The sequence below is a fragment of the Jatropha curcas genome, chromosome 10 (genome assembly GCF_041381405.1).
Source record: "Jatropha curcas cultivar XTBG-Jc1 chromosome 10, XTBG_Jcur_1.0, whole genome shotgun sequence".
Taxonomy (NCBI): domain Eukaryota; kingdom Viridiplantae; phylum Streptophyta; class Magnoliopsida; order Malpighiales; family Euphorbiaceae; genus Jatropha; species Jatropha curcas.
The window spans coordinates 11,918,361-11,945,267 of NC_143160.1; the positions used below are offsets into that span (position 1 = coordinate 11,918,361).

The 26,907-nt window shown below is 34.1% G+C and overlaps 2 protein-coding genes and 1 non-coding gene across 3 annotated transcripts; 1 reads left to right on the top strand and 2 right to left on the bottom strand.

The window, feature by feature from the left end:
- Positions 1 to 3,160: 3,160 nt before the first annotated feature.
- On the bottom strand, positions 3,161 to 12,827 carry LOC149493098 (uncharacterized). The gene is made up of 2 exons (XM_089726876.1): positions 12,720 to 12,827; positions 3,161 to 3,748 (listed from the first exon to the last, which is right to left on the bottom strand). The coding sequence occupies exons 1-2, from the start codon at positions 12,825 to 12,827 to the stop codon at positions 3,161 to 3,163; spliced, it is 696 nt and encodes a 231-aa protein (XP_089583002.1).
- Positions 12,828 to 17,737: 4,910 nt separating this feature from the next.
- Positions 17,738 to 19,512, bottom strand: LOC105637132 (monolignol oxidoreductase AtBBE-like 15). Its single transcript, XR_016322851.1, has one exon. It is a non-coding gene; the product is annotated as a monolignol oxidoreductase AtBBE-like 15 (transcript).
- A 6,734-nt stretch (positions 19,513 to 26,246) lies between these two features.
- On the top strand, positions 26,247 to 26,906 carry LOC149493099 (uncharacterized). Its single transcript, XM_089726881.1, has 2 exons — positions 26,247 to 26,340; positions 26,419 to 26,906. Exons 1-2 carry the CDS (start codon positions 26,247 to 26,249, stop codon positions 26,904 to 26,906), a joined length of 582 nt encoding a protein of 193 aa, XP_089583007.1.
- Position 26,907: the final 1 nt, after the last annotated feature.

Genomic DNA, 26,907 nt, shown 5'->3' on the forward strand with positions numbered 1-26,907 from the left:
GATCGTGATCCAAGGTTTACATCGAAGTTCTGGGGTAAACTGCAGGAAGCATTAGGAACGAAATTGCATTTCAGCACTGCATTTCATCCTCAAACAGATGGCCAATCAGAGAAAGTCATTCAAATCCTGGAAGACATGATGAGATCATGTGTTATAGAATTTGGAGGCAGTTGGGACAAATATGTACCTCTCATGGAATTTGCTTACAACAACAGCTACCAATCGAGCATTAAGATGGCACCATATGAAGCATTGTATGGCAGACAATGCAGGACACCTGTGTGTTGGACAGAACTTAGTGAGAAGAAGATTTTGGGTCCAGATTTGGTTAGAGAAACAGAAGAGAAAGTGGAAATCATCAGAAAACGGCTGAAAGAAGCAAGTGATCGACAGAAGTCCTATGCTGATTTAAAGAGAAAGGATATTGAGTACTCGGTCGGTGATAAAGTATTTCTGAAAGTTTCACCATGGAAAAAGATCCTAAGGTTTGGACAAGAGGGTAAGCTTAGCCCTAGGTTCATTGGTCCATACGAGATTGTTGAACGTGTAGGACCATTAGCCTATCGCCTAGCGTTACCTTCAACCTTAGATCGGATTCATAATGTTTTTCATGTATCAATGTTAAGGAGATACAGATCAGACCCATCACATGTGTTATTAGTAGAGGAGATTGAAATTCAGCCGGATCTCACTTATGAAGAAGAACCTGTTCAGATCTTAGCCAGAGAAATTAAAGAATTGCGGAACAAGAAAATAGCATTGGTAAAGGTTCTTTGGAGGAATCATAAGACAGAAGAAGCAACTTGGGAATCTGAAGACATCATGCGACAACAGTATCCGCAATTGTTCACAACAGGTAAACTTCGGGACGAAGTTTTTATTTAGGAGGGGAGAATTGTGACATCCTACTGAGTCGAGTCAGGTCATAGAGTCGAGTTGAGTCGGGCCGAACCAAACCCGGTTGGGGTAGAATGGGTTTATAAGTGGACTTACTTAAATGAGAGAAAAAGATCAAAGTATAAGGATTAGGATTTATTTGCATTAAAAGATCAAGTTTGGGTATTAAGTTGCAACATGTTGACTTTTGAGGTACCATTTAGGAAGTGTTACATAAATCCTTTTATATTGTGATGGCCTACCCGTGAAAACCATTTCACTTTCCCATTTTTCATCCTTATCTTCATCTTCTTCATTTTCTTCCTTTCCTCTTCCACCTTCCTTTCAATTTTAATGGTAGTTAAGCCTTAACTTCAACTTCTCTTCTATCCAAGTAAGTAAACCTTCTTGAAGTTCATAATTGAATCATTTGGTGCTATTTTTAGACTATTTATAAGAATTCTTATTTATAGGTGAAGGGAGTTCAAAGAGTGTAGAAAAAAGAAACTAAAGAAGAGTTCAAGCTTTTGGGAGTAAAGGTTTGATATCTCTTGCCTTTTACCATTTTCTTTGCATGAGAAGTTGTGTGGTGTGTTGCTAATGAGACCATATATTGCTTAATGTTGAGTGAGAGGACTGGAAATGGTGAGAAAACAGGGGAGGAATTGAATAAAGAAAGTAGATATTGAGTTATGCTGAAACAGGTTTTGCTGGAAATTTTACCAGTACTTTCATCTTGATTTTGACCCTAGTAAATGATGGAATTAGGAAGTGTCATAGAAGCGTTATTTGTTCCTCTATGTGTTAGCTTTACATGGGTTTTTGAATCATCCAAATTGGAGTTGTATATTGAGAGATATGACCAAAAGAGTACAAATTGTGCAGGCTGGAAACACGTCGCGCGATCGCGCAGGCTGGAAACACGTCGCGCGCTCGCGACTTGCACTTGCGCGCTCGCGACTTTGGCCTGGGAACTCACTGACTCTCATTTTTCACATTACGCGCTCGCGACTCTCAGTGCGCGCTCGCGACTTGTGCTTTACGCGCTCACGACATTCATTGCGCGCTCGCGACTTGTGCCTGAAACTCTCTGACTCTCATTTTGCACATTACGCGCTCGCGACTCTCAGTGTGCGCTCGCGACTTGTGCTTTACGCGCTCGGGACATTCCTTGCGCGCTCGCGACTTTGGCCTGGGAACTCACTGACTCTCAATTGGCACTTTACGCGCTCGCGACTTGCAGTTTTGCATCTCGCTCTCGCGACTTTGCAAGGCGCGCTCGCGACTTTGCAAGGCGCGCTCGCGACTTGTATTTTCATGCATTTTTGGACTTCATTTTCAATGCAATTGGATTCCTTTGCTCACCTTGTATGCCTCCAATCATTCTAAAACAAAAAGACAACATTAGAACATGTATCAAACAACATGAAAGCATACAAATGATGTGAAATCAAGTAAACATTATGATTTATGAAGTTATGAACATGAGTTATGAACTATTCATGTGATATTGTGTTATACTATTGACATACCAACATTATGCTCCATTGAGGTTAGGTAGAAACCATGTAGATAAGACCATGTCGCGACATAGGATAGTAGATCTGCACCTCATACAGTTTGGTACTCCGGCTTAAGGCCGTTGAGTGGATATGATTATATATGGGCCATAGCAGCCAAGTCATACAGTATTCATACAGTTTTTCTTATCACTTCGGTTTCACTATAACCTTATGGAGCTATACCGATATCTTGATTTACCATTGCATGAATCATACAGTGTAATAATAGAAAGAAAGACCATCAAAATAAACGGAAAGTATCATGATATGTGTGTTTGTATGTGCCATATGTGTTTACATGATTCTTTCTACACATGTATGTGTTTCATTGTTTCTTTTTATGTTGAGATATCCACTGAGCTTTATTTGCTCAGCGAGTTACCTGTTTAACTCGCAGGTTTTGAGACTGGTCCGTAGAGAGTCAGCTTACAACTGCTGCAGTTCATCTGTAGAAGACTCAGTCTTCAGGGTAGCTACTCCTTTGGATGTGTATTTTTGTCTATCCTTTTCATGGCATGTACAGGGCACTCAGTTGGGCCCATTCCATTTTGAAACTAGTATCATGTCTTGTAAATATTCATTACATTATTAATGTAAACAACATCAGCATGATATTATATTCAATATACATTATGATTTCAGCATGTCAGGTCATTAAGTCAACCAGTTTGTAACGTCTCGGCTCGGTTTAGTCGGGTTTATGGGTGGACCGGGAAGGGATGTTACACTTGGGCTGCAAAAGCAACCTTGATAGTATTTTCTTGTTGGAGAGAGTTTTGAGAGAGAAGACGTTGTTCTTCGCAAAGTAATTCGCCAAAAGAAATATCTAAAGAAGGTGAAGGAACACGACTCATTAAATTTGAGCGAAGTGTCTCAAATTCAGACCTCAACTTCATTAAGAATTGATCTTTTTTGCTTTGCTCGTGAATTTCTTGAAGTACAAGGAGAGATTCTGCAGGCACTTTAGCATAAATAGTATCAGTAAACTCAGCCCATAAATTCTGAAAACCAGAATAATATTCCTGAATGTAGAGATTTCCTTGGGAATAATTAGCAATATCACTTTCCAATTGAAAACGTCTTACAGCATTATCTTGATTGTAGACCTTTTTTAAGTAATCCCACATGGCTTTTGCAATTTTAGAAGACCTCAAATTGGAAGCATTAAGAGGGTCGACTGACCCCAGAATCCATGTCATTACTCTTGCATCTCTAACTTTCCAATGAAGCAACTCTTTAGCATCTTTAGGAGCTGGATCACTTCCATCTATATGGCCCAATAGTTCTTTTCCTATAACAAAGAGCTGGAACTGAAATTCCCATGAAGAGTAATTTTTCCGGTGAAACGAACATGAAAACTCTCAATTGTGTTTGAAGTGGCCATCTCAAATAGCACAAGGAGACTAGAAATGCAAAATTAGCAATAATAAAACCAGGAACAAGTCTACTAGAAGAAGCAATAGACCCACCAAGATAAAATCCTACAGCTAGAAAGTTGCAGGATAGAAAAATGTCCACTAGAATCTCTTCCAAATGAAGAGAACCTCCAAATAGAAATTCAGAATTTCTATGATCGAGATTTCATCAAAGATATGAACTAAACAAAGAAAGCAAAAACTGCTGAATTAGAGACAGCAGAACCTGCACTTCGTTCTTCACAAAACAAAGCTGAAACTCATAAAAGAACAGCTCTAAAATTGCCTAATTAGGCTCTGATACCATGACAAACTTGCTGTATTTCAATAGAATTTTGATAGAAATTTGCTTGCCTATTCTCCCAAGCTGATTGGGTTTAAATAGACTGAAGTATCCACAAATTTGGGAATAAATTCCTAAATTACAGCCCTAATTGATGCCCATTGTCTCCTAATTATGGCTGGCAATTACAGCCTTAATTGGCTCCCTAATTGATGCCTAATTTGTCTCCTGAGTGATGGTTATTTACATCTATCTTACAACAGTATAGTCAATTAATTACAATAGTATACTAACATCACTAACATCTTGATCCAACCATTTGCAAGGAAAAAATTGAGAATTTAATATATTTGCGGCAACCAAAACTTCGTTAATAGGCTCTTTGGAGATTTTTACTGCATAATGGGTGTTGTTAACTCTAACAACAATTGAAGTTTTAATAATGTCATGGATACTTTGTGTTCATTAGCACCCTGCTAATATCCGAACAACTTATGTTGTTGGTGTCGTTATTGACCTTGATAAAGAATCCAACTGACAGAGATTTTGGAAAGTGTACGAAATCGCTACAAGTAATATAGAATGAGTAGAGTATCGTATCCATAGGGATTGTATCCCAAGTACCAAAATTATGTTAACCTATTATTATTTAAACGATAAATGAGGAAATTGTTTATAGAAATTAAATTCAACAAGTAAAAATAAGAAGTTAAGCAAGCAATTATTGATTAAAGAAATCAAGGATTTAAAACTACTAGGGAGTTTGATTTCACTTAATTCTATCCAATTTATTTTATTAGTTCATTAATCAATTTTAATTGTTCATGTAGGGAAAACAACTCTAAATTCACTAACAAGCTCTCCCGATGTATTGTTAGCTATTTTAATTCAGTTTAACTACTTATCTTCCAATAGTATAATCAAACATGAATTAAATCATTAAGTTTTGTAGTTTGTTTATGAATTCATAAATTAAAGTTGTTAATTTATGAAAAACCCCCATGAGTCAAACCATATAGCTTCTGTATCAAGTTGTTATTCTCATGTGATTCATTAACTTTTTCATATAAAAAATCCTTCTTCCGATAGTGATTAATGAAATAAATTAATCCAGGGGAGAAACTCTGCTTGGAAGCATTAAGATTATCAATACATCATAACTTGAACAAAGAAAAACAAATTTAATATTATAAATTGGAAAAGAAATTAAGCTATATCAAATCCCTAGTATGAGAATTTAGTTAGACATAGTAATTAAATAAAACTCAATAATATTTCATAATCAATAAGAATAATGAAAGAAATAAACAAGATTAAGAGTTTAGAAATAAGAACTAGTTAACAATTGGCTTTGGATTGCTTCCTTGAACCTTTGCACAACTCTTGAATACTTAACTTCTAAAGAAAATAAAACTATGTACAAGACTAAGAGAATGAGAGATATATGAGATGGGATATGAGATGCCATGAATTGGGATCCTTCCTCTCTTTATATAGACTTCTTGGGAGAGAACTTCTACATTGTTTAGGGAATAAATTCCACCTTGTTTAGGGAATAAAGTTCTCATTAGGCCTTAAATTTCTCTCAATCTTGTCTCTTCCATGTGCATAGATTAGAACTTGATTTGTGTGGGTCCCGTTTATGTATCACAACCCAAGAGGGGGGGTGAATTGGGTTTTCTAAAAATTTAACTTTCAAAAATAACAATCAGAATTCTATTGCAGCGGAATTAGAAAGCATTTGTGAGAGTTAGCTATTAAGTTTAGAACTTCCTCACAAAGCTTATTGCAAGATTAGAAAGACTCTGTGAAGAACAATTATTGCATTTAGAACTGCTTCACAAAGCTTAAGCAATTTTAGAAAGACTTTGTGAAGAACAGCTATTACGATTAGAACAGCTTCACAAAGCTTAAGCAATTTTAGAAAGACTCTGTGAAGAACAGCTATTGCACTTAGAACAGCTTCACAAAGTTTATTGCTATTTTAGAAAGTCTCTGTGAAGAACAGCTATTACGATTAGAACAACTTCACAAAGTTTATTGTTATTTTATAAAGCCTCTGTGAACAACAGTTATTGCATTTTAGAACTGGTTCACAAAGCTTTAAGCAAGATTAGAAAACTGATTATAATTCATATTGTGAATTACACTGAATATAGAAGGACAGATTAGAACTTGGTATAATTATAATACAGAAATCCAGAGTTCTAATGTTCCACAGAGATAAAGCTTATTCATGATTAGAATCAGAAACTCATTAACAACTTTGCATTTCTAAACAGATTAACAGTTGCGTAAATAGAATATAATCAAGCAGAACTTCAGAAAGTAAAAGAAGATAAACACAGCAATTTATAGTGGTTCAGCACTAACTCGCCTACATCCACTCCCCAAGACGCATCTTGAGATCCTCCACTATGTTATCTCTTTTCAAGGGTAAGAGACAAACCAACAATACAAGGAAATAGATCAACACCTAGATCTAACCTTTATCGCAATAGATTTTCCAAAGGTTCTAGTCAACCTCAACCCTTTCTGTTTTTGTTGAGAACAGAAACTCAAATCAAGACATTAGAATCTCACACAAGGAGAAGGTCGCTTGATAACCTATTACACCATAGCTTTTCACGTAAGCTATTACACAAAAGTTTTTCAAATAAAGAGTCTGTCTACAACAGATTACAGAATCTATATAGACAGAGAGAAATGCAAATATAAGCATAGGAAGAATAGAAAATGAATTTAGAAAACAGATTTAAAGATCAGAACTATTCTTCAGAAAATGTTGTTAATAAATTTTCTTTTCTCTTAAAAAATTTGTCTTGAAGCAAAGAGACAAAAAGAAAGAGGGGGATTGAAGAGAGAACTTAGAGAGATTTAAACTTTGAACAATAGACTCATACTCTTTTGCGAAACCCCATTCTTTTTAAGAGAGGAAAGAGTTTTTATATGAAAAGATGGTATTCTCTTTGAAGTTAACGTTGAGAGTTTTTGCTTTAATGAGCAATGAAATTTCTGACATTTTTAGACTAAAGAAGCAATGCATGGGCTGTAATTAAAAGGGCTGTCAGACCACATTTAATATTCACACATGCAAGATTTGGAGGTGAAAGGTTCAGTTTAGAAAACAGTGTAACATTTATATCAAAAACAGCCAGCTGTATCAGAAACAACAACTGTATTAAATCAGAAACTGCTTTTTAGATCAGAAAATACTTTTTGCAGAATTTCATTTAATAGCTACCAAGAATATTTACTCCAAAGATATTTTAGATAGGAAAACGTGAAGAGTAAAGATTTTGGCTATATCCTCTTAATAAATTTATTCAAAAACATTTCAAAACAATTTTGAGAGATATAAAATAGATTTGTGCTTATAATATCATTTAGTCTCTATCCTACAATAATTTCCTAAGACTTATTATAATACTAACCAATAGAAAATATCTTTATTAATCTTCATAGTCTTCAAATAAAAATCTTGGGATGTAGGAACTTCATTTCTTCAATAATTTTCAACAATAATTTCTGCATAAAATAATATTAGCACATACAAGAATATTAAATTTATTTGTTTTGTATAATCATCAAAATCTCAAGATAAAATTGACCCTTGAGCCAACAATCTCCCCCTTTTTGATGATGACAAAACCAATAAATTTATGAAACATAAAATCATGTGCTCCTCCTAAATTTATGCATATCAACAAAATATAAGTTCTAAACATAACAAATTTATCATGAAGCAGGATTATAACTTATATAAAACTCCCCCTGAATAAGTACAATATAATATCTAGGGACTAGAACAGAATACAGATTTAGAACCTGACATTAGAATTAAAACTGAGTTCTAAGTCTTTTAGTGAGAGCATACTTAGAATTGAAACTAAGTTTTAAGATCTGACAATCAGAGCATACAAAGCATATTCTGTTCATATAGAAGCGAAACATTAGAACAAAAATATCACAAATTAGAACATCATAAGCAAAGAGATTAAGTACTTAAATAAATATACTATGTTCTCCTCCATGTACTCAAGCATCAAGTGTACTGTGTTCTCCCCATTCTAAAAAAAATATCACAGATTAGAACATGATAAGCAAAGAGATTAAGTACTTAAATAAATATATTATGTTCTCCTCCAAGTACTCAAGCATCAAGTGTACTGTATTCTTCCCCTTTTTGTCATCATAGAAAAGGGTTAGTAAATCAGAGCAAAATAGAAATAGAAAAAAAATAAACAAAGTGAAAAAAAATTCTAAGCAAACGATAGACACAAATAAAAATTAGAGCAAATAACAAAAAATTGTTCACAAAACAAAATAGAAACACAGTCAGAGAGTAGATTAGAAAGAAATTAAAGAGGTTTAGAATCAGTTCTAAGTCTTTTAGAACTCCTGAGATTCTGAACAGGTGAAGTCTCAGTTGGATTCTCAGATTGTTTAGAAAAGGGATGCAGAGGAGGTTTTCTTCCATGAACTCTATTTGCCCCTTTCTTCTTCTTACTATCAGCTTCTTCTTCTAAACCTCATGTTTCCTTTTTTGTTTTGTCTTTCTCAACTTTTTCTTTTTTTGAAGAATCTTCTTTTTCTTTTTCTAAACTTGATTCCATTACCAATTTAAAAAGAAAACTAAGAAAAAGAATAAAATAAAAGAAATAACACAAGAAAAAAAAAGAAACAAAATAAGATGAAATAAATAAAAATAACATAATTAAAAAAATTGATTTTTTTTTTTTAAAATAGAATCTGATGTAGATGAAGATATTAGAAATCGGTGACATTAGAAATTCTCATCATAACCTTATATATCTCTTTTAAACACAAAAGCGTTTTTCAAAGTCACATAGGATAGAATTTTAAAACATAACACAGAACATGTTTTTCAATCTCAAATATAGAAAGTATTTTAGAACATACTCACAGAGTTCTAAAGTTAAGAGTTTAGAACTAACATACCCAGTTCTCTTCTAATCAAGCAGAATTGGCTTTCATTTAAAGGTTTAGTAAAAATGTCTGCCAATTGCTTTTTTGTAGGAATGAACTCGATCACTATATCACCTTTTTGAACATGATCACGTATGAAGTGATGTCTAAGTTCTATATGCTTGGTTCTAGAGTGTTGGACTGGATTCTTAGATAAGTTGATAGCGCTTATATTTTCACATTTGATTGGAACTGTTTCTAATTTCATACCATAGTCTGCCAATTGTTGTTTGATCCATAGAACTTGTGCAACACATCTTCCAGCAGCAATATATTCTGCTTCTGCAGTAGAAAGAGCAACAGAATTCTGTTTCTTGCTAAACCATGATACAAGGGCGCTACCTAGAAATTGGCAAGTTCCAGACGTGCTTTTTCTATCTATTCTGCTTCCTGCAAAATCAGAATCACTATACCCAACAAGATCAAATGTATCATCTTTAGAATACCACAGACCCAAATTAGAAGTTCCACAAAGATATCTTAGAATTCTTTTTACGGCAATTAAATGAGATTCTTTAGGACATGATTGAAATCTAGCACATAAACAAACATTAAAGTGAATGTCAGGTGTGCTTGCAGTTAGATATAGTAAAAAACCAATCATACTTCTAAACATCTTAATATCCACATCCTTTCCATTTTCATCTTTTTCTAATTTTGAGGATGGACTCATTGGTGTACTACATACCTTGGCATTCTCCATTTTGAACCTTTTTAACAATTCTCGAGTGTACTTGCCTTGGTTTATAAAGATTCCATCGTCGCATTATTTGATTTGAAGTCCAAGGAAGAAGTTTAATTCTCCCATCATACTCATTTCAAACTCACCCTGCATAATCTTAGAAAATTCCTTACAAAGAAGGTCGTTAGTAGAACCAAAGATTATGTCATCAACATAGATTTGCACAACTAGAATATCAGGTGCTTTATTCTTAATAAATAGTGTAGCATCAACCTTTCCTCTAGAAAAACCATTTTCTAACAAGAACTTACTTAATCTTTCATACCAAGCTCTAGGAGCTTGTTTTAAAGCATAAAGTGCTTTAGTAAGTTTATAAACGTGATTTGGTTTATTATAAACTTCAAAATCGGGTGGTTGTTCTACATACACTTCTTCATTTAGAACACCATTTAGAAAAGCACTTTTCACATCCATTTGATGTAACATGAAGTTTTTAAAACATGCAAATGCACAAAGCATTCTAATAGCCTCAAGTCTAGCAACCGGAGCAAAAGTCTCATCAAAATCAATGCCCTCTTCTTGGTTGTAACCTTGAGCCACTAACCTTGCTTTGTTTCTCACAACATTACCTTGTTCATCAAGCTTATTTCTAAACACCCATTTTGTACCAATAACAGAATGATTATTAGGTCTAGAAACAAGTTTCCAAACTTGGTTTATTTCAAACTGATTTAGTTCTTCTTGCATGGCAATAATCCAACTTTCATCATTTTGAGCATCTTCTAAATTTTTAGGTTCTAATGGAGAAACGAAAGCAACATTACCAAAATATCTTCTAAGTTGAGCTCTAGTCATCATCCTTTCTGAAGGGTTGTCAATGATATTCACTTGAGGATGATACTTGTGGAATCGCCACTCTTTTGGTAAATCAGAATTCTCATTTTCTGTTGCGTTCTGATCTTCATTTTCATTTTCTGGTTCAGCCTGATTTTCAACATTCTGCTCACTTTTTGGCTGTTCTAGTTGTTCTTATTGTTCATTCTGCTTTTCTTGATTGAAATCTACAATATCATTATTTTCTAATATTCTAGAAGTAGAATCAGATTCATCAAACACAATATGGATAGATTCTTCTACAACTAGAGTTTTCTTATTAAACACCTTATATGCTTTACTATTTCTAGAATATCCCAGAAAAATTCCTTCATAAGATTTAGCATCAAATTTAGCAAGATGATTTTTCTTATTATCTAGAATAAAACATTTACACCCAAAGATGTGAAAGTAACCAATGTTTGGTTTTCTACCTTTGTATAGCTCATATGGAGTCTTTTTCAGTTTAGATCTTACCAATGCCCTGTTTAGAATATAACAGGCAGTGTTAACTACTTCTGCCTAGAAATACTTTGGTAACTTAGAATCACTCAGCATGGTTCTGGCCATTTTCTGGAGTGTTCTATTCTTGCGTTCTACAACTCCATTCTGCTAGGGTGTTCTAGGTGCTGAGAAGTTATGGAAGATTCCTGATTCTTTACAAAAAGCATCGAATTTTTGATTTTCAAATTCTCTTCCATGGTCACTTCTAACCGCAGAGATGTTGTATCCTTTCTCATTCTGTATTCTCTTGCAAAGATGAACAAACATGTCATATGACTCATCCTTATTTCTAAGGAAGAGTGTCCAAGTGAATCTAGAGTAATCATCAATAATAACAAATGCATAAGATTTACCTCCAAGACTAGAAGGAGTAACAGGTCCAAATAAATCAAGGTGTAGCAATTCTAAAGGTCTAGATTTGAAAGATGTTCTGATTTGTTTGCCCAATTGATAAGCATCACAAATGTGATCTTTTTCAAACTTTAGCTTTGGCAAACCACGAACCAAGTCTTTCTTAAACAATTTAGAAACAAGGTGCATGCTTGCATGTCCAAGTCTTCTATGCCATAAGGAACTAGAATTGTCAACAGAAACTAAGCATATATCTAGGTTATGCATATCAAAAAGATCAATTAGGTATATGTTCCCAAACCTTTTTCCAATAAATAAATTCTTGTTATCATGCATGTTCTGAACTTCACAATAAGAGGGTTTAAAGATCACTCTTCTATTTTTATCACAAATCTGACTTACACTTAACAAGTTATAATGTAATCCTTCTACTAAGCATACATCTTCTATTGAAGGATTAGAACCTACCACACCAATACCAACGATTTTACCTTTAGCTTTATCTCCAAAGCTCACTGTACCTCCCTTTTTCTTTTCTAATCTAGTGAATTTCTTTCTATCACCAGTCATATGCCTAGAGCAAGGTCCATGTACCACATTTCTATTTTTAGCTCACTCCTTAGGCACACCTGAAAAGATCATGCAGATTTAGGTACCCAACTCGTACTGGGTCCTGGAGGGTTAGTGGAAACAGGGGTATTCAACTTACTATGATTTTTCTTTCTATTGAGACTAACAGATTTTTCAAATTGCTTCTGATGTTCTAAAGTCACAACATTAGAAATAACATTTTTCTTATTAGAAACATGATTCTGTTTTGAAATGCTATCATAGTTAGAACTTGTCTTTTCTTTAGAAAACGATTCTGAAATTGACTTTAGAATTCTAATCTTAGTTTTCAAAGATTCATTTTCAGAATTCATATTTTTACATTTTTCTTCAAAGTGTTTCAGATTTTCAGAGAATTTGTCATTGCAATCTTTAAGATCTTTGATTTCAACGATAAGATCTTTGCATGTAACTTCTTGATAAAAAGCATCTTTCAAATGATTACATTCAGTTTTCAATTTTCTGAAGTCTTTCTTTAGAACTTTATGCTTTTTAACAAGCTTTTCAAATTCAGTGCAAAGGTTATTATAAGTATCTAGAAGATCACTTTCTGATTCAAGTTCAGAGATACTTACATTGCTTTCATCACGTTTTTGACCTGTTGCATTTGCTTCACTACTTTCAGCTTTCTGTGTTGAAGTTAGAGTGCTGATTTCCTTGGAGTTAGAATCGATAGTGGCCATTAAACAGATATTCGCAATTTCCTCTTGGTCACTTTGACTTTCAGAATTAGAATCGTCTGAGTCACTTCAAGCAGCTACAAATACTTGCTTCAACTTTTCTTTCTTTGATTTCTTTTTCAGCTTAGGACAATTAGGCTTGATATGACCGGGCTTGTTGCACTCATAACAAACCACTTCAGAAAGTTCTTTCTTAGGCAAGTTGCTATTTTTAGGTGAAAAGTTCTTTTTGATAAACTTTTTTTGTGGCCTTCCACCTTTTTTATAGAACTTCTTAAATTTCTTAGCAACAAGTGCTAAATCATCACTATCAAGATCAGAAGAACTTTCTTCACTAGAAACTACTTTCAAAGCCAGTCCTTTCTTTTTCTTATCTTCTACAGTCAGAGAAGATTTCATCTCTTTTGAAACAAGAGCTCCTATCAAATAATCATAAGTTATTGGAGTTTCTTTATAGTTCATTACAGTTCCTATAGAATCCCATTTTTTAGGTAGAATTCTAAGGATTTTCTTAACAAGCTCATCTTTTAAAATTTCCTTTCCAAGAGTTCTCAAAGGATTAACTATATATGTGAATCTACGGAATTTAGTTCAGCTATAGTCTCTCCCTCTTTCATACTAAACATTTCATATTCTCTCCAAAGGATATTAATTCTGGATTCCTTCACTCGGTCAGTACCCTCATAGGTGACTCTAAGTTTTTCCCAGACTTCCATTGCAGACTTACATTCAGAAACTTTGTTATATTCTGTTGGATCTAATGCACAGTGAAGAATATTAATGGCTTTTGCATTTATAGATATGTCATTCCAATCAGCATCTTTATATTCTTCTTCTGTTTTTAGAACTCTTACATTGTCTACAGTTTTCATAGGAATACGAAGATTAGTTATAACATTTCTCCAGCAATTTATATCAACTGATTTTATAAAGTTTTCCATTCTGATTTTCCAATAAGAGTAATTAGAGCCATTGAATAGAGGTGGTCTAGAAACAGATTGACCTTCTAAAGATGTAAGAGGAAGTAGGGCTACCATGAGATCTTTTCTCTCAAGCGGTTAAGTTTTGGTAAGTCAAGAGCAGAGCTCTGATACTAGATTGTGGGTCCAATTTATGTATCACAACCCAAGAGGGGGGGTGAATTGGGTTTTCTAAAAATTTAACTTTCAAAAACAAAAATCAGAATTCTATTGCAGCAGAATTAGAAAATATTTGTGAGAGTTAGTTATCAAGTTTAGAACTTCCTCACAAAGCTTATTGCAAGATTAGAAAGACTCTGTGAAGAACAATTATTGCATTTAGAACTGCTTCACAAAGCTTAAGCAATTTTAGAAAGACTCTGTGAACTGGTTCACAAAGCTTTAAGCAAGATTAGAAAACTGATTATAATTCATATTGTGAATTACACTGAATATAGAAGGACAGATTAGAACTTGGTATAATCACAATACAGAAATCCAGAGTTCTAATGTTCCACAGAGATAAAGCTTATTCACGATTAGAATCAGAAACTCATTAACAACTTTGCATTTCTAAACAGATTAACAGTTGCGTAAATAGAATATAATCAAGCAGAACTTTAGAAAGTAAAAGAAGATAAACACAGTGATTTATAGTGGTTTGGCACTAACTCGCCTACATCCATTCCCCAAGACGCATCTTGAGATCCTCCACTATGTTATCTCTTTTCAAGGGTAAGAGACAAACTAACAATACAAGGAAATAGATCAACACCTAGATTTAACCTTTATCCCACTAGATTTTCCAAAGGTTCTAGTCAACCTCAACCCTTTCTGTTTTTGCTGAGAACATAAACTCAAATCAAGACATTAGAATCTCACACAAGGAGAAGGTCGGTTGATAACCTATTACACCATAGCTTTTCACGTAAGCTATTACACAAAAGTTTTTCAAATAAAGAGTCTGTCTACAACAGATTACAGAATCTATATAGACAGAGAGAAATGCAAATATAAGCACAGGAAGAATAGAAAATGAATTTAGAAAATAGATTTAAAGATCAAAACTGCTCTTCAGAAAATGTTGTTAATAAATTTTCTTTTCTCTTAATAAATTTTTCTTGAAGCAAAGAGATGAAAAGAAATAGGGGGATTGAAGAGAGAGCTTAGAGAGATTTAAACTTTGAACAATAGACTCATACACTTTGAACAATAGACTCATACTCTTTTGCAAAACCCCATTCTTTTTAAGAGAGGAAATAGTTTTTAATATGAAAAGATGATATTCTCTTTGAAGTTAACGTTGAGAGTTTTTGCTTTAATGAGCAATGAAATTTCTGACATTTTTAGACTAAAGAGGCAATGCATGGGTTGTAATTAGAAGGGCTGTCAGACCACATTTAATATTCACACATGCAAGGTTTGGAGGTGAAAGGTTCAGTTTAGAAAATAGTGTAACATTTATATCATAAACAGCTAGCTGTATCAGAAACAACAGCTATATTAAATCAGAAACTGCTTTTTAGATCAGAAAATACTTTTTGCGGAATTTCATTTAATAGCTACCAAGAATATTTACTCCAAAGATATTTTAGATAGGAAAACGTGAAGAGTAAAGATTTTGGCTATATCCTCTTAATAAATTTATTCAAAAACATTTCAAAACAATTTTGAGAGATATAAAATAGATTTGTGCTTATAATATCATTTACTCCCTATCCTACAATAATTTCCTAAGACTTATTATAATACTAACCAATAGAAAATATCTTCATTAATCTTCATAGTCTTCAAATAAAAATCTTGGGATGTAGGAACTTCATTTCTTCAATAATTTTCAACAACAATTTCTGCATAAAATAATATTAGCACATACAAGAATATTAAATTTATTTGTTTTGTATAATCATTAAAATCTCAAGATAAAATTGACCCTTGAGCCAATAATTTGCATGTCAAAAAAGTATCCAAGGTGAGCTCATGAAAATGATAAGGAATGGTTGGAAATTTTTGACTTAAATCAGCACTTGGTATTTAGCACGGGCGTGCTTGGCTCTAGAAGTTCAGTGCATTTGTAGCACGGGCGTACTGTATAGCACGGTTAGGGCGTGTCAGGGTCTGAATCTTTGCTTGATTTTCCTTGGTTTTAGCACGGTCGTGCTGATTGGCATGGGTTGGGCGTGCTAAAATATTTTTGCTTCATTTTGTCCTTTTCTGTGCAAAAACCCTATAAATTCCTTAAGATCAAATGAATTATGATTTAAGGAAGTTTTTATATGAAAACATAAATAAAATTAAGATAAAAACTAAATAAAGTAATTAAAAATACTAAAAACTTTAATAAAAATTACATTAAAACTACTATAAAAATAACACTATCACCAACCATGGATCCTATTGCTTTGAAGAAATCTTCACTCCATATTAGGAGAGGGACTTCCTCACAACGAATCCAAGTTCTCCTTTCTGAGCTTGTGTTAATCTCTGGATTCCACACACATCAAAATGAAAACCAGCTAGAGTGAAGTTGCGCATTACTTACAAAATTCTGCAGTTCCGTTGGAGATAAAAATTGGAGGAGAACTTTTGAACCCCTGCGAAGATTCAAACTTAACATCTCAAAAACATTTTAGGATTCTAAATATCTTTGAATAATCACATGATATTTAATTTGTTCAAAGAAATGAATTTAGTATTATAATTCATGATTCTATTTTAATAGATTTTAGAAAATATATGAAATTTAATTGATTGAATTTTAAAATTACAATAACATATTTAAAATTTTAAATATTAATAGCTATATTCGTTGTAATTTCTAATATGTAAAATTTAGGAAATTACTCTTTCCTATTGAAAATCATCATGTATACTAAAAAAATCTCTTTTTTTTTTTTTTTTTTTTTTTTGTTATTTATACTATTTTCATTAAAAAATTTTGACTACATGTAATATATTTGTTTATGTAATTATAGTAATTTGAGTCAATGACGCATATGCATCAGACTGAAGTCTCACCATGCAAGCCTAACAAAAAAACTACTATGGCTAAACAATAAGATGAAACCAAAATTGAAAATTTGCAGACCATTTAAAACACAACTTAAATTATAATTACCAACATTATAATATAAAACTTGAGTTTAGACTAGGGATGAAGAGATCGGTACCGTGAATTGAGAGCTATCCATATCCATATTCTTTTAGAATTTTACCCTCTTCCAAACTAAACCATCTAAATAACCGGTTAAGTAGGCATTCCTAATTCAGACCTAAGCCAATGCTACAAGAGTTTGGAATCAACTAAGAATATCTTTCCAAAAATTGATTGCTTTCTTGGCTTGCTTAGGGGAATGGAAGTAAAACCATTGCATGGAGAAAAAAGCAAAAAAGATGGAAGAGTAAGATTTGCAGTGGCATTTGAGCCAAAACATTAATTGCAAAAAAGATGGAAGAGTAAGATTATTAGGGTTTTTTTTTTTTTTTTTTTTTTTTGAGTGAGATGGGGTTTGGTTGTGAAATGGGACTAAAATAAAAGATGGGCTTTTAATATGCATATAACGGGCAAATGTTGATTTTAAGGAAGCTTAGTTTATTTTAAGGCACAGTACCGCTAAAGTTCCTAAATTTTGATCCAATTTATTATTTGCTTCTTTTATTTTTAATAAATACAATTATCTATTAATTAAATTATTCCTTATCCCATCACCATCATTATTTCTTTCCTAATGCCATAATTGATTGCCTAATGCGTAAGGCACGTGGCTTTATTTATGTTTCGAATAAACATGAATGATCTTTTTATTTATCTCCTTTAACTATTTGACCGGTCTAGGCAAGTAATTTCCTTCTTTATATTGCTTGCAATTTGTAGATTTTCAGATAGCCATTGAAAAGGAATCTCAAAGAGAAGCACTAACTGAAAAAAAAAAATAAAGAAAGCTAGAGGACAAATATAATAAAATCAGATTATTTCTTAAATTATCCTTTCAATATAATATAATATATATGAATTTGTGTATATAAATTGTTATTCCTCTTTCACTTAAACCCAAACAGTACATAATCCTGGTCCTGAAGTCCACCTCTTGGCTTTCCTTTTCTTGTCTAAGAAACACGAAGAGGTGGAATACTCTGTTCATGCCTAAAAAAGTTATCTGGATCAACCTTGGTCTTCACTTGAACCAATCTATTAAAATTATCTTTAAAATACTTAATACCCCAAACGCTAGCTTCTGTAACGCTAAAATTATTCTTGTTGTTTATACCCAAATCAAGATCTCTGAAACCAGCATAAGCACTTCTTGGATTATTAGTAACGAAAGGCTGCATGTAATTATAAAGCTTTCTTATCCAATCAATGTGCCTTGCTTCACTCTTTTGTCCATCTACCCATTGAGATGCATAATAAATCGTGAACAAAGTCCCCTTTCTGTGAGGAAATGGAATTTCAGATTCTGAAATCTCGTTCATCTTCCCTCCAAAAGGAATCAATGTTACAACTGGTGTTTCGTCTTCCAAGAGTATTTTCGAAAGACCTTCCAATGCGGCTTCAGGAATGGGTTCTTTAACAAAATCTGTTTTTACTTTTGAGTAATCTTTAAATAAAGGTTTACCCTGCAGTAAAACTTCAGGCGTAGTATTAGGTGGGTAACCCGTCGTATATAAAACCGATTTGAGCCAACTCATCTCTGCACAATCATTTCTGGTTAAACCCAATTCAGAAAAACTATTTTCCATAATATTGAGAAGTCTGTTTACATCGCCAAGAAACAAACCATGATAAGCACTTGATACGGTTCGAACGGTACTATTACCAATATTAGCAGGTGAGATTGCAACTCTAAGGAAAAGATCATCGTCAAGCTTGTCAGCCACTTCAGTCCACCGTTGAAGAATTTTAGTACCATTTTGTTCTAAAGTTTTTTTAACTGTAAAAGCTGTAACAGTAGAAGGAACCTGAACTAACTTTAGTTTCCAAGAAACAATAATTCCAAAACTACCCCCAGCGCCACCTCTAATTGCCCAGAAAAGATCTTCGCCCATAGCTTCACGATCAAGCAGTCGGCCATGAACATCAATAATATGAGCATCAATAACATTATCGGCAGCAAGACCATACTTTCGTACCATTGCACCATACGCGCCGGCGGTAATGTGACCCCCGACCCCTATAGTGCTCAAAAGAACTGCCGGAAAGCCGTGGGTTTCGCTTTTTTCTGCAATTCTGTAATACAGTTCTCCGAGGGTTGCGCCGGTTTGAACCCATGCACTGTTATCGTCAATATTAACGTCAACAGAACGGAGTGCTGACATATCTATAATAAAGAAGGGATTGTCGATTTCTGTTGTGTAAGATAAACCTTCCACATCATTGCCGCCACTACGGACTCTAAGATGGATACCCAACTGTTTCGAACAGATAACAGAGGCTTGGATATGGTTTTCGTGTGACGGGATGAAGATGAATAGGGGTTTAGGAACGGAGGGTAATAAGAAACGGAGGTTCTGGGCGGTGTATTGTAAGACTTCAGAGAACGACGAATTGTTTGGTGTGTAAAATGAAGTAGAAAAAGGAATTGAGACTTCGGAATTGAGTGTCAGACATTGGAGAAAAGAGTCGACAATTGGACCTGAAAGAATGCAAGAAGGTGAGAGCAGAAGGAAAAAGATAAGTATTGAATAAGAGATTGAAGAAGCCATTTTGCTGGTTTTGTGTTTTGTGGAAGTGGAGCTATCTGAGTTTCTTTTTTATAGAGAGAGTGGGTTTGATTCTAGTCAATTTCTTGCCTACCCCTGGTTTCCCTTGATGATAAGTTCTGACATTGTAATTTAGGAGACCCTTTCGGGCTTATTCACTAAAGATTTACCTAAATTCAGTTCATACAGCCAATAAGTCTAATCCTAACGTTTTCTTTCCAAACAGAATTTATTATTAGTTTCGTGTATAATTTTGAGTTCCATGAACTAATTTGAATATTTAAAATTAACTTTGATTATTGTATTATTACATATGTTGGACAGACTAAAATTCTACCATTCCGTTTATTTCTGTAAAATAACTCGCAAGAAAATGCTTTTTATAATTTTTCATTGTTTCGCGTTTAGGAAAATAAGTTAGCGGAAAATATTTTTTTGGTCAAAGGAAAATTAAGTCATTTTTAACGAAAATGACTTCTAATCTTCAAGAGCGTAAAACATTTTCCGGATTTTAATAAATTTATTATAACCTTATAAATTCATATTTTGTTAATTTATTAATGATGGATAACCACTACTACAACTCACCGTTTACCACCACCGGTCACCAGCCACCATCGACCATCGCCAGCTACCACCACTGTCACCGGCAACTTTCATAATTTACCTTTTTTTTGCATTATTCTCATATTTAATAATAAAATTTTTAAAATATGAAATTTATATTATTAGTATTTTTATTTTTATGGTCTTATAAGTTAAAAATTTTAATATCTTTTAACTAATTTGCAAATTGTAACTAAACAACGGAAAAAAAGTTATTTGAAAAATATTTTCAAGGAAAACATTTTCCTTGCTGTAAGTTATTTTCCAGAAACAAATAGATACATGTTTTGTAAATCTACTATAGATTTTAAACTTCAATTTAGAAGAGTTTGAAAAAGTTTGATATGGATATTTCTCTTAAATTAAATCAATTCATTAATCAGTAAAAATCAAAATATGATCAAAACTAAAACTTAGTGGTAAGCTTCTCTTATTTCTTAATATGATCAATGCATAACTGTTTCAAAGAAAAAAAAAAAGAAAGAAAAACTACATAGTACAAGGCTCCATTTGTTTTTGGAAAAAAACTTGTTGGCAAAATATTTTTTAGATTTTTTGACATTTGGAATGCTTAGAAAAATCAGTCAATGGAAAAATATTTTTCTAGTCAAAAGAAAACTAACTCATTTTTAAGAAAAATAATTTCTTAACTTTTAAGAGAGAAAAAAATTTTACGGATATTGACAAATTTATTATATCCTCATAAATACACACATTTTAATTTATTAATCACCGGCAACCACAACTGGCCATCAACCACCGTCGGCCACCACTAGCGATCAATGGTGCCTAACAATTTATCATTTTATGCATTTCTACATTTTAACAATAAACTTTTAAAATAAAGAATTTTATAATTCTAAATTATTTTTATGGTCCTACAAGTTAAAAATCTTAGTATTTTTAAAATAACTTTCAATGTGGCAACCAAACAATCAAAAATAATTATTTAGAGAGTATTTTTCAAAGAAAAGTTATTTTCCATAAATAATATTGAAGCTTAAAATATAAGATACTGATTGGACCAATTAAAATGTATTTGGTTAATTTAGGGCAAACATCATGCAATATCTTCTTGATGGGTTGCATCACAAGCATCCAATGGATCATTTTCGGCTTGTCGTGCCTCTTTTCGCAACGACTCTTCTCTCTGCTCGTATATACATGCATTCTACATACATTTTTCCATCTCTCTCTCTCTCTCTCCATATATATATATATATATATATATATATATAATTGATAACAAAATTTAGTTACTATGTATTCCTTCCTGTAGTTCTGGCACTTGTTTCATTTTACAGGCACCCCCTAACTGCTCCTGCTGTGTTTGGAGGTACTTTGTTGGGCTATGTCATCTATGGCTTGACTCACTACTCTTTACATCATGGTCAACCCTCAACTTCACTGTCTAAAAGTCTCAAGGTAATATTTTCTTGGAAAGTATTTTTAAATAATTATTTCAAAAATATATTTCTTGAATTTAAATAATTGTTAGGAGCAATATATATGTTGTTTGTGATTAATTAGTTGGTTCTATTTGGTAATACCATTTAAGTCATCATTTCAAGGTCAAAGATGTGGAGTTTGGAATTACTTTAGCTTTATAGGACACTGTATTTTGTAAAAACCCAAACTAACCGTAGATGTTTAGGTTTCGAGTTTATGGTAATTAAAAATTATTTAAATAAATGAATTTAGGTTTTTTTTTTTAATAGAAGGAAGCAAAGCTTAAGAAAAGTTACGTAATAGAGGTAGTAACACCTCGTTGCTCAACAGTAACGAACAAGGAAGTCTGGTAACCTAGAAAAAGAATAAAGAGAATGGCTTTCTAAACTAAATTTGGCTAACCAGTCAGCACAACTATTGGTTTGACAGATGGAGTGTGAAATATGAATATTCAAATCATTGGCCAAAATCTCCTTGATGTTCCAAACTAAAGACTAAAAATTACAATACCAAGGCCGACTATTAATAACAATATATACAGCTAACTTGGAATCCGATGTCAACTAGACCTTGCAATTGCCATTGGTCTAAGCTAGATGAAGACCATACCAAATAGCCCATAACCCAACCACAAGAGGAGCATAAAAGCTAATAGCAGTAGAAAAGCCCACTTTCTAGAAACCCATGTCATCTCTTATGAGGCAACCAACAGCACTTCAGTTGGAACTGAAACTCACAACACCATCTACATTGACCTTGGCCCACCCATGCAGATGTTTAACCTAAGAAACAACAACATGGTGTGAAGGAGCATTAGGGAGACAGATTTGTTCTTTATTTGCTATGTACACTGAGCAAGCCAAAGAAAGAATAGCAAGGGCAGAAAAAGAATAAACCATGTCTGAGGCAAAAATAACAGCATTCCTACAAGCCTGCCAAACCATCAAACCGAAGATAATAGACCAAGGAATATTTCTGTCAATAGCTAACCAAGAAGCCAAGTTGACATTTAGCTAAAAACAAAGATTAGAAACGAAAAAAAATGGTCCTGCAATGGCCGAGGAACGAGAGTTTTCCAGACTTAAAGAACCATAGGACAGTCACGCAAAGCGCGGAGAATGTTTCCAGGACTCCGCAGCTACAACAACACTCCCTATCACAAAGCTTACGTCGCTTATGTTGAACATTGGTCAATAACCGACCATGGCCTGCCAACCATAGAGCAGTTTAAACTCATTGGGGGCCGCACCGCTTCCACATGCTATTCCAATTTAAATCTGGCCTTAATTAAGCCATGAACATCATCTGCCTCCATAAGCAAGTCAACAGCCGAGGATATGGCAAATTTACAGAAGTTGGGAATTCCAAATCACGTCATCCTCAATTCCATGAGAAGAAGGAGGGCAGATAGCTATGATTTTCTGGATAATTTCTTCAGGCAAAACCGTATGAAGCCAATCCATATCCCACCTCCCATTGGTACTAATTTCATTGATGAACTGATGCCTTCAGGACGCATCAATATCAACCAAAGCTTCAGTAATAAGGGGACCAAACTCTGGAAGCCAATGATCAAGACAACATCTCACCTAGGAATCGGTACCCAAAGACCAATCCAAGGCTAAATTTCAATCAGGAAAAAGAAAAATGATACCGCGTTATAGGGATAAACCACCAACACCTTTAGCTTCTCTCCAATCAACTACAGCTTCTTTTAAATATTTAGCCAAAAGAACCCGAACCCACAAAGAATTAAAATCTCTGCAAAGCCAAGCCAATTTTAGCAAAAAAAGCCTTGGTTACAACTGCAGCCTGACGTAAACCAATGCCTCCTTTGGATTTTGGCTGACACACCATCTTCCAGTTTACTAAGTGAATCTTACATACATTGCCATCTCTTCCCCATAAAAATTGTCTAGCTAAAGCATCTAGGTTATGACAAATAGAGATAGGCAAAGCAGCCGATTGCATCACGTAAGAAGGTAAGCAGAGAGAACGTATTGAATTAAAGTAAATCGACCCGCAAAACTGAATTGGGAAGCCTTCCATCCACTCAGTCTAGTGGGAACCTTATCAATAGGAAATTGACACATAGATTTAGTGACTCGACCATGGATTAGCGGAACCCCAAATAGCGACCTAAGTTAGCAACACGCTCAAAACAACTTGCACAATTCAGAAGTACCCATTAACTCAGCTGAAGCATTCCGAGAGCAATAGAATTTCATGTTCTGAATACTAGCCTTGGCACCCGAAGCTGAACAAAAACTAACTATTTTAAGGTCAACATAATTTCGTTAAGTTTAACATAAACTAACTATTTTAAGATTCTCTATCCCATTCTACTTCGTCTTCTTCGTCTCCTTCTTTTTCTAAAGTACCTAAAACCTGGGCTACACTTCATTATCTTCATTTGACATACCAATATCAACATATATCTCATCCTCATTATCCAATCTTTCTCTTAAATCTTCAACTATTTCTATCGGTTCAATCTCATCGACTTGAAATAGCTCAAACATTGAGGTTAAGGTAAATTGTTTAGTTTGGACTTATACTACAATTAATCTAGCTTTGATCTTGCACACCGCCATCCAATCCAATCCAATCCATCTCAATTCATTAATGGATAAGGAATATAGTACGCTTTAAGTTGCTTGCATTGCCAAAAAGAATGGTTCATACTTTGTGTATCTTTTTCTATTTTAACTTCTATTATATTATATTTTGGATGAACTTTCATTCCAACGTTGGGCATTGGACCGAACCATTCACAATTAAATAATATTATCTGTTTTATTCGCATAACTTGATATTCCAACTCTAGAATCTCAAGCAACCTTCCACAAAAATTGTTTGACTGACCACTACAGTTTCATCTTTTGACACATACTCTCTCTATTTAATGTTTTTTAAATTGATCCATTAACAAAGTAACCTGAATACATGGACACTGTTAACACTTGATTTTTAATCATGTGCTCGATGATGTAAATCTTTCGATTCTCTAATGTTGAGTGATATGGGGTTTGGTTGTGAAATGGGACTAAAATAAAAGACGGGCTTTTAATATGCATATAACGGGCAAATGTTGATTTTAAGGAAGCTTAGTTTATTTTAAGGCACAGTACTGCTAAAGTTCCTAAATTTTGATCCAATTTATTATTTGCTAGCATCATCATTTTCCTTATTTTCTCTGCCTTGTGCATGCCTTTCTCTGTCTCTTAACAGTCCCTTCCTTCTCTTCCCCCTTCCTTATCTCATCATTACAACCTAGATCCGTCTCTTTACTTTTGTCTTTTAATTAGCTTTTGTTATGAAACAAAACTTTACCATTTGTCCCTCCCTTCTCGTCCCCCTTCCTTATCTCATGATTAAAATCTAGATCTGTCCCTTTTCTTTTGTCTTTAATTAGCTTTGTTATGGAACAACACTTTAACCATTTGTCTATATCAGATGATGAAGATGATTGTCTCGAGATCGACACTCCACCTGGGATCAAAACTACCCCGTATGAATTTTGCTTTGTGGGTATGTTTCTCACTTATAATATCATTAATTTTCAAGCTATGAGGAACACATTGGCAGATGTTTGGCACTCGTTGGGAGGCATAGATATATCATATCTGGGTGGAAAACGGTTCCTGTTTCGTTTCTTTAATCAAGTGGATTTTGCTAGGGTCATGTGTGGATCCCCTTGGAGCTTTAATCGACACCTTTTGGTTTGGAAACCAATTGATCCAGGAGAGATACCTATGCATATGCCACTCTTACATGTTGATTTCTGGGTTTTAGTGGCAGATTTACCCAATGGTTATATGAATGAGGGGATAGCAAAAATGTTAGGAGATTTTGTTGGGTCTTTCTTGGAATATGATGGGGAAGCAAGTAGTTCTGATGCAGATGACTTTATGAGGATGAGAGTTCGACTAGACATACGTCAACCATTAAAGAGAAAGAAGAGGTTGAATGACAAGTCTGGTATGGTGTTCTATGTCAAATTCCAGTATGAAAAACTGAGTACGTTTTGCTTCCTCTGTAGACGACTTGGTCACTCTGAAGCCTTTTGTGATCTACGACTACATCTTAAACAGGAAGAAATTGTTTTTAGATGGGATGAAAGCTTACGGGCTCTGACGAGACGGCGGCGAAAACAGCACGATAGTCCATGGTTACGCCAGTACGGGCATAACGCAAATTTCGGAGGTGCAGCGGATCCGAAGGTAACTGATGGAGAAAAAAAGGACACAAATAAAGCACGAGATTTTCGCTTTTCTTTTTATGGATTGGGTTTGAATTGTGATGATGGTAGTTCATCTGAGTCAACTTCCAGAATGGACTTGGAAAACTATAATATGGCCCATGAGGCCCAGTTGGGCCAAGAAGAGGATATAGGTTTTGAGACACAAGATGACCCAAAAAAAAGACCAAGAAGTACTAGCAAAAACCCAGCTCCTGAAGTTTCTTTGACAAAGGATTCAATAGGAAGCAGAATTGTGGACAACAACGGACCACACAAAACTACATGCAATCCCGTTAAGCGGGATGGCCATGCACAATAAGACTCCTAAGTTGGAACTGTAGGGGTTTGGGCAATCCCCGAATAGTTCAAGCACTCAAAGATTTTACTTTGAGTAATAAGCCTGTAGTGGTTTTTTTAATTGAAACTTTAGTTCATAAACAAAGACTTGAGGAGGTGTGTAAGAGTATGGGTTATGATAACTGTTTTGGGGTTGATTGCAATGGTAGGAGCGTTGATTTAGGTCTTTTCTGGAATAATGAAACCATACTTGATGTTCAAGGTTTCTCGCAACATTGTATTGATGCGTGGATTAAAGAAGGAGATTATTCATAGAGACTAACGGGATATTATGGGGTAGCTGATAGAAGCAGAAGACGTGCTGCCTGGAATCTTCTTAGAGCTTTGAGGGGTTGTTGCAACAAACCTTGGCTTATATTAGAAGACTTTAACGATTTGGCCACACACTCTGAAAAGTGGGAGGGTTGTTCTTACCCACAAGCTCTTATTGATGGCTTCCGAGAGGCAATTGATGATTGTGGCTTGACTGATCTCCTGTCAGCTGGATACAGGTTTACATGGGCCATGAAACAGTTCGGAAAAGTTTACACGAGAGAGAAACATGACCGAGCCATGGCAGACAAGAATTGGTTCGACCATTTTAGGGATGCAAAAGTTAATACACTTATCTCACCAACATCTGATCACGACCCAATCATTATTCATACATCAGTAGCTACTACGACAAAATCTAAAGCATTTAAATTTTATAACGCTTGGCTCTGTGATTCGGGTATTCGAGAAGTGGTCGCCTCGACTTGGGTGGCGATAGAGACATGTGCATTTTGAA

Excerpts from the sequence above, each read along its gene's own strand:
- LOC149493098 (XM_089726876.1), bottom strand. The coding sequence starts at position 12,827 with ATGGCCACTATCGATTCTAACTCCAAGGAAATCAGCACTCTAACTTCA. Across the intron at positions 3,749-12,719 it reads AAAAACGTGATGAAAGCAAT|TTCCAGCTCTTTGTTATAGG; the intron begins GTAAGTATCTCT and ends TGGGAATTTCAG.
- LOC149493099 (XM_089726881.1), top strand. The coding sequence starts at position 26,247 with ATGGGTTATGATAACTGTTTTGGGGTTGATTGCAATGGTAGGAGCGTT. Across the intron at positions 26,341-26,418 it reads AACCATACTTGATGTTCAAG|CTGATAGAAGCAGAAGACGT; the intron begins GTTTCTCGCAAC and ends ATTATGGGGTAG.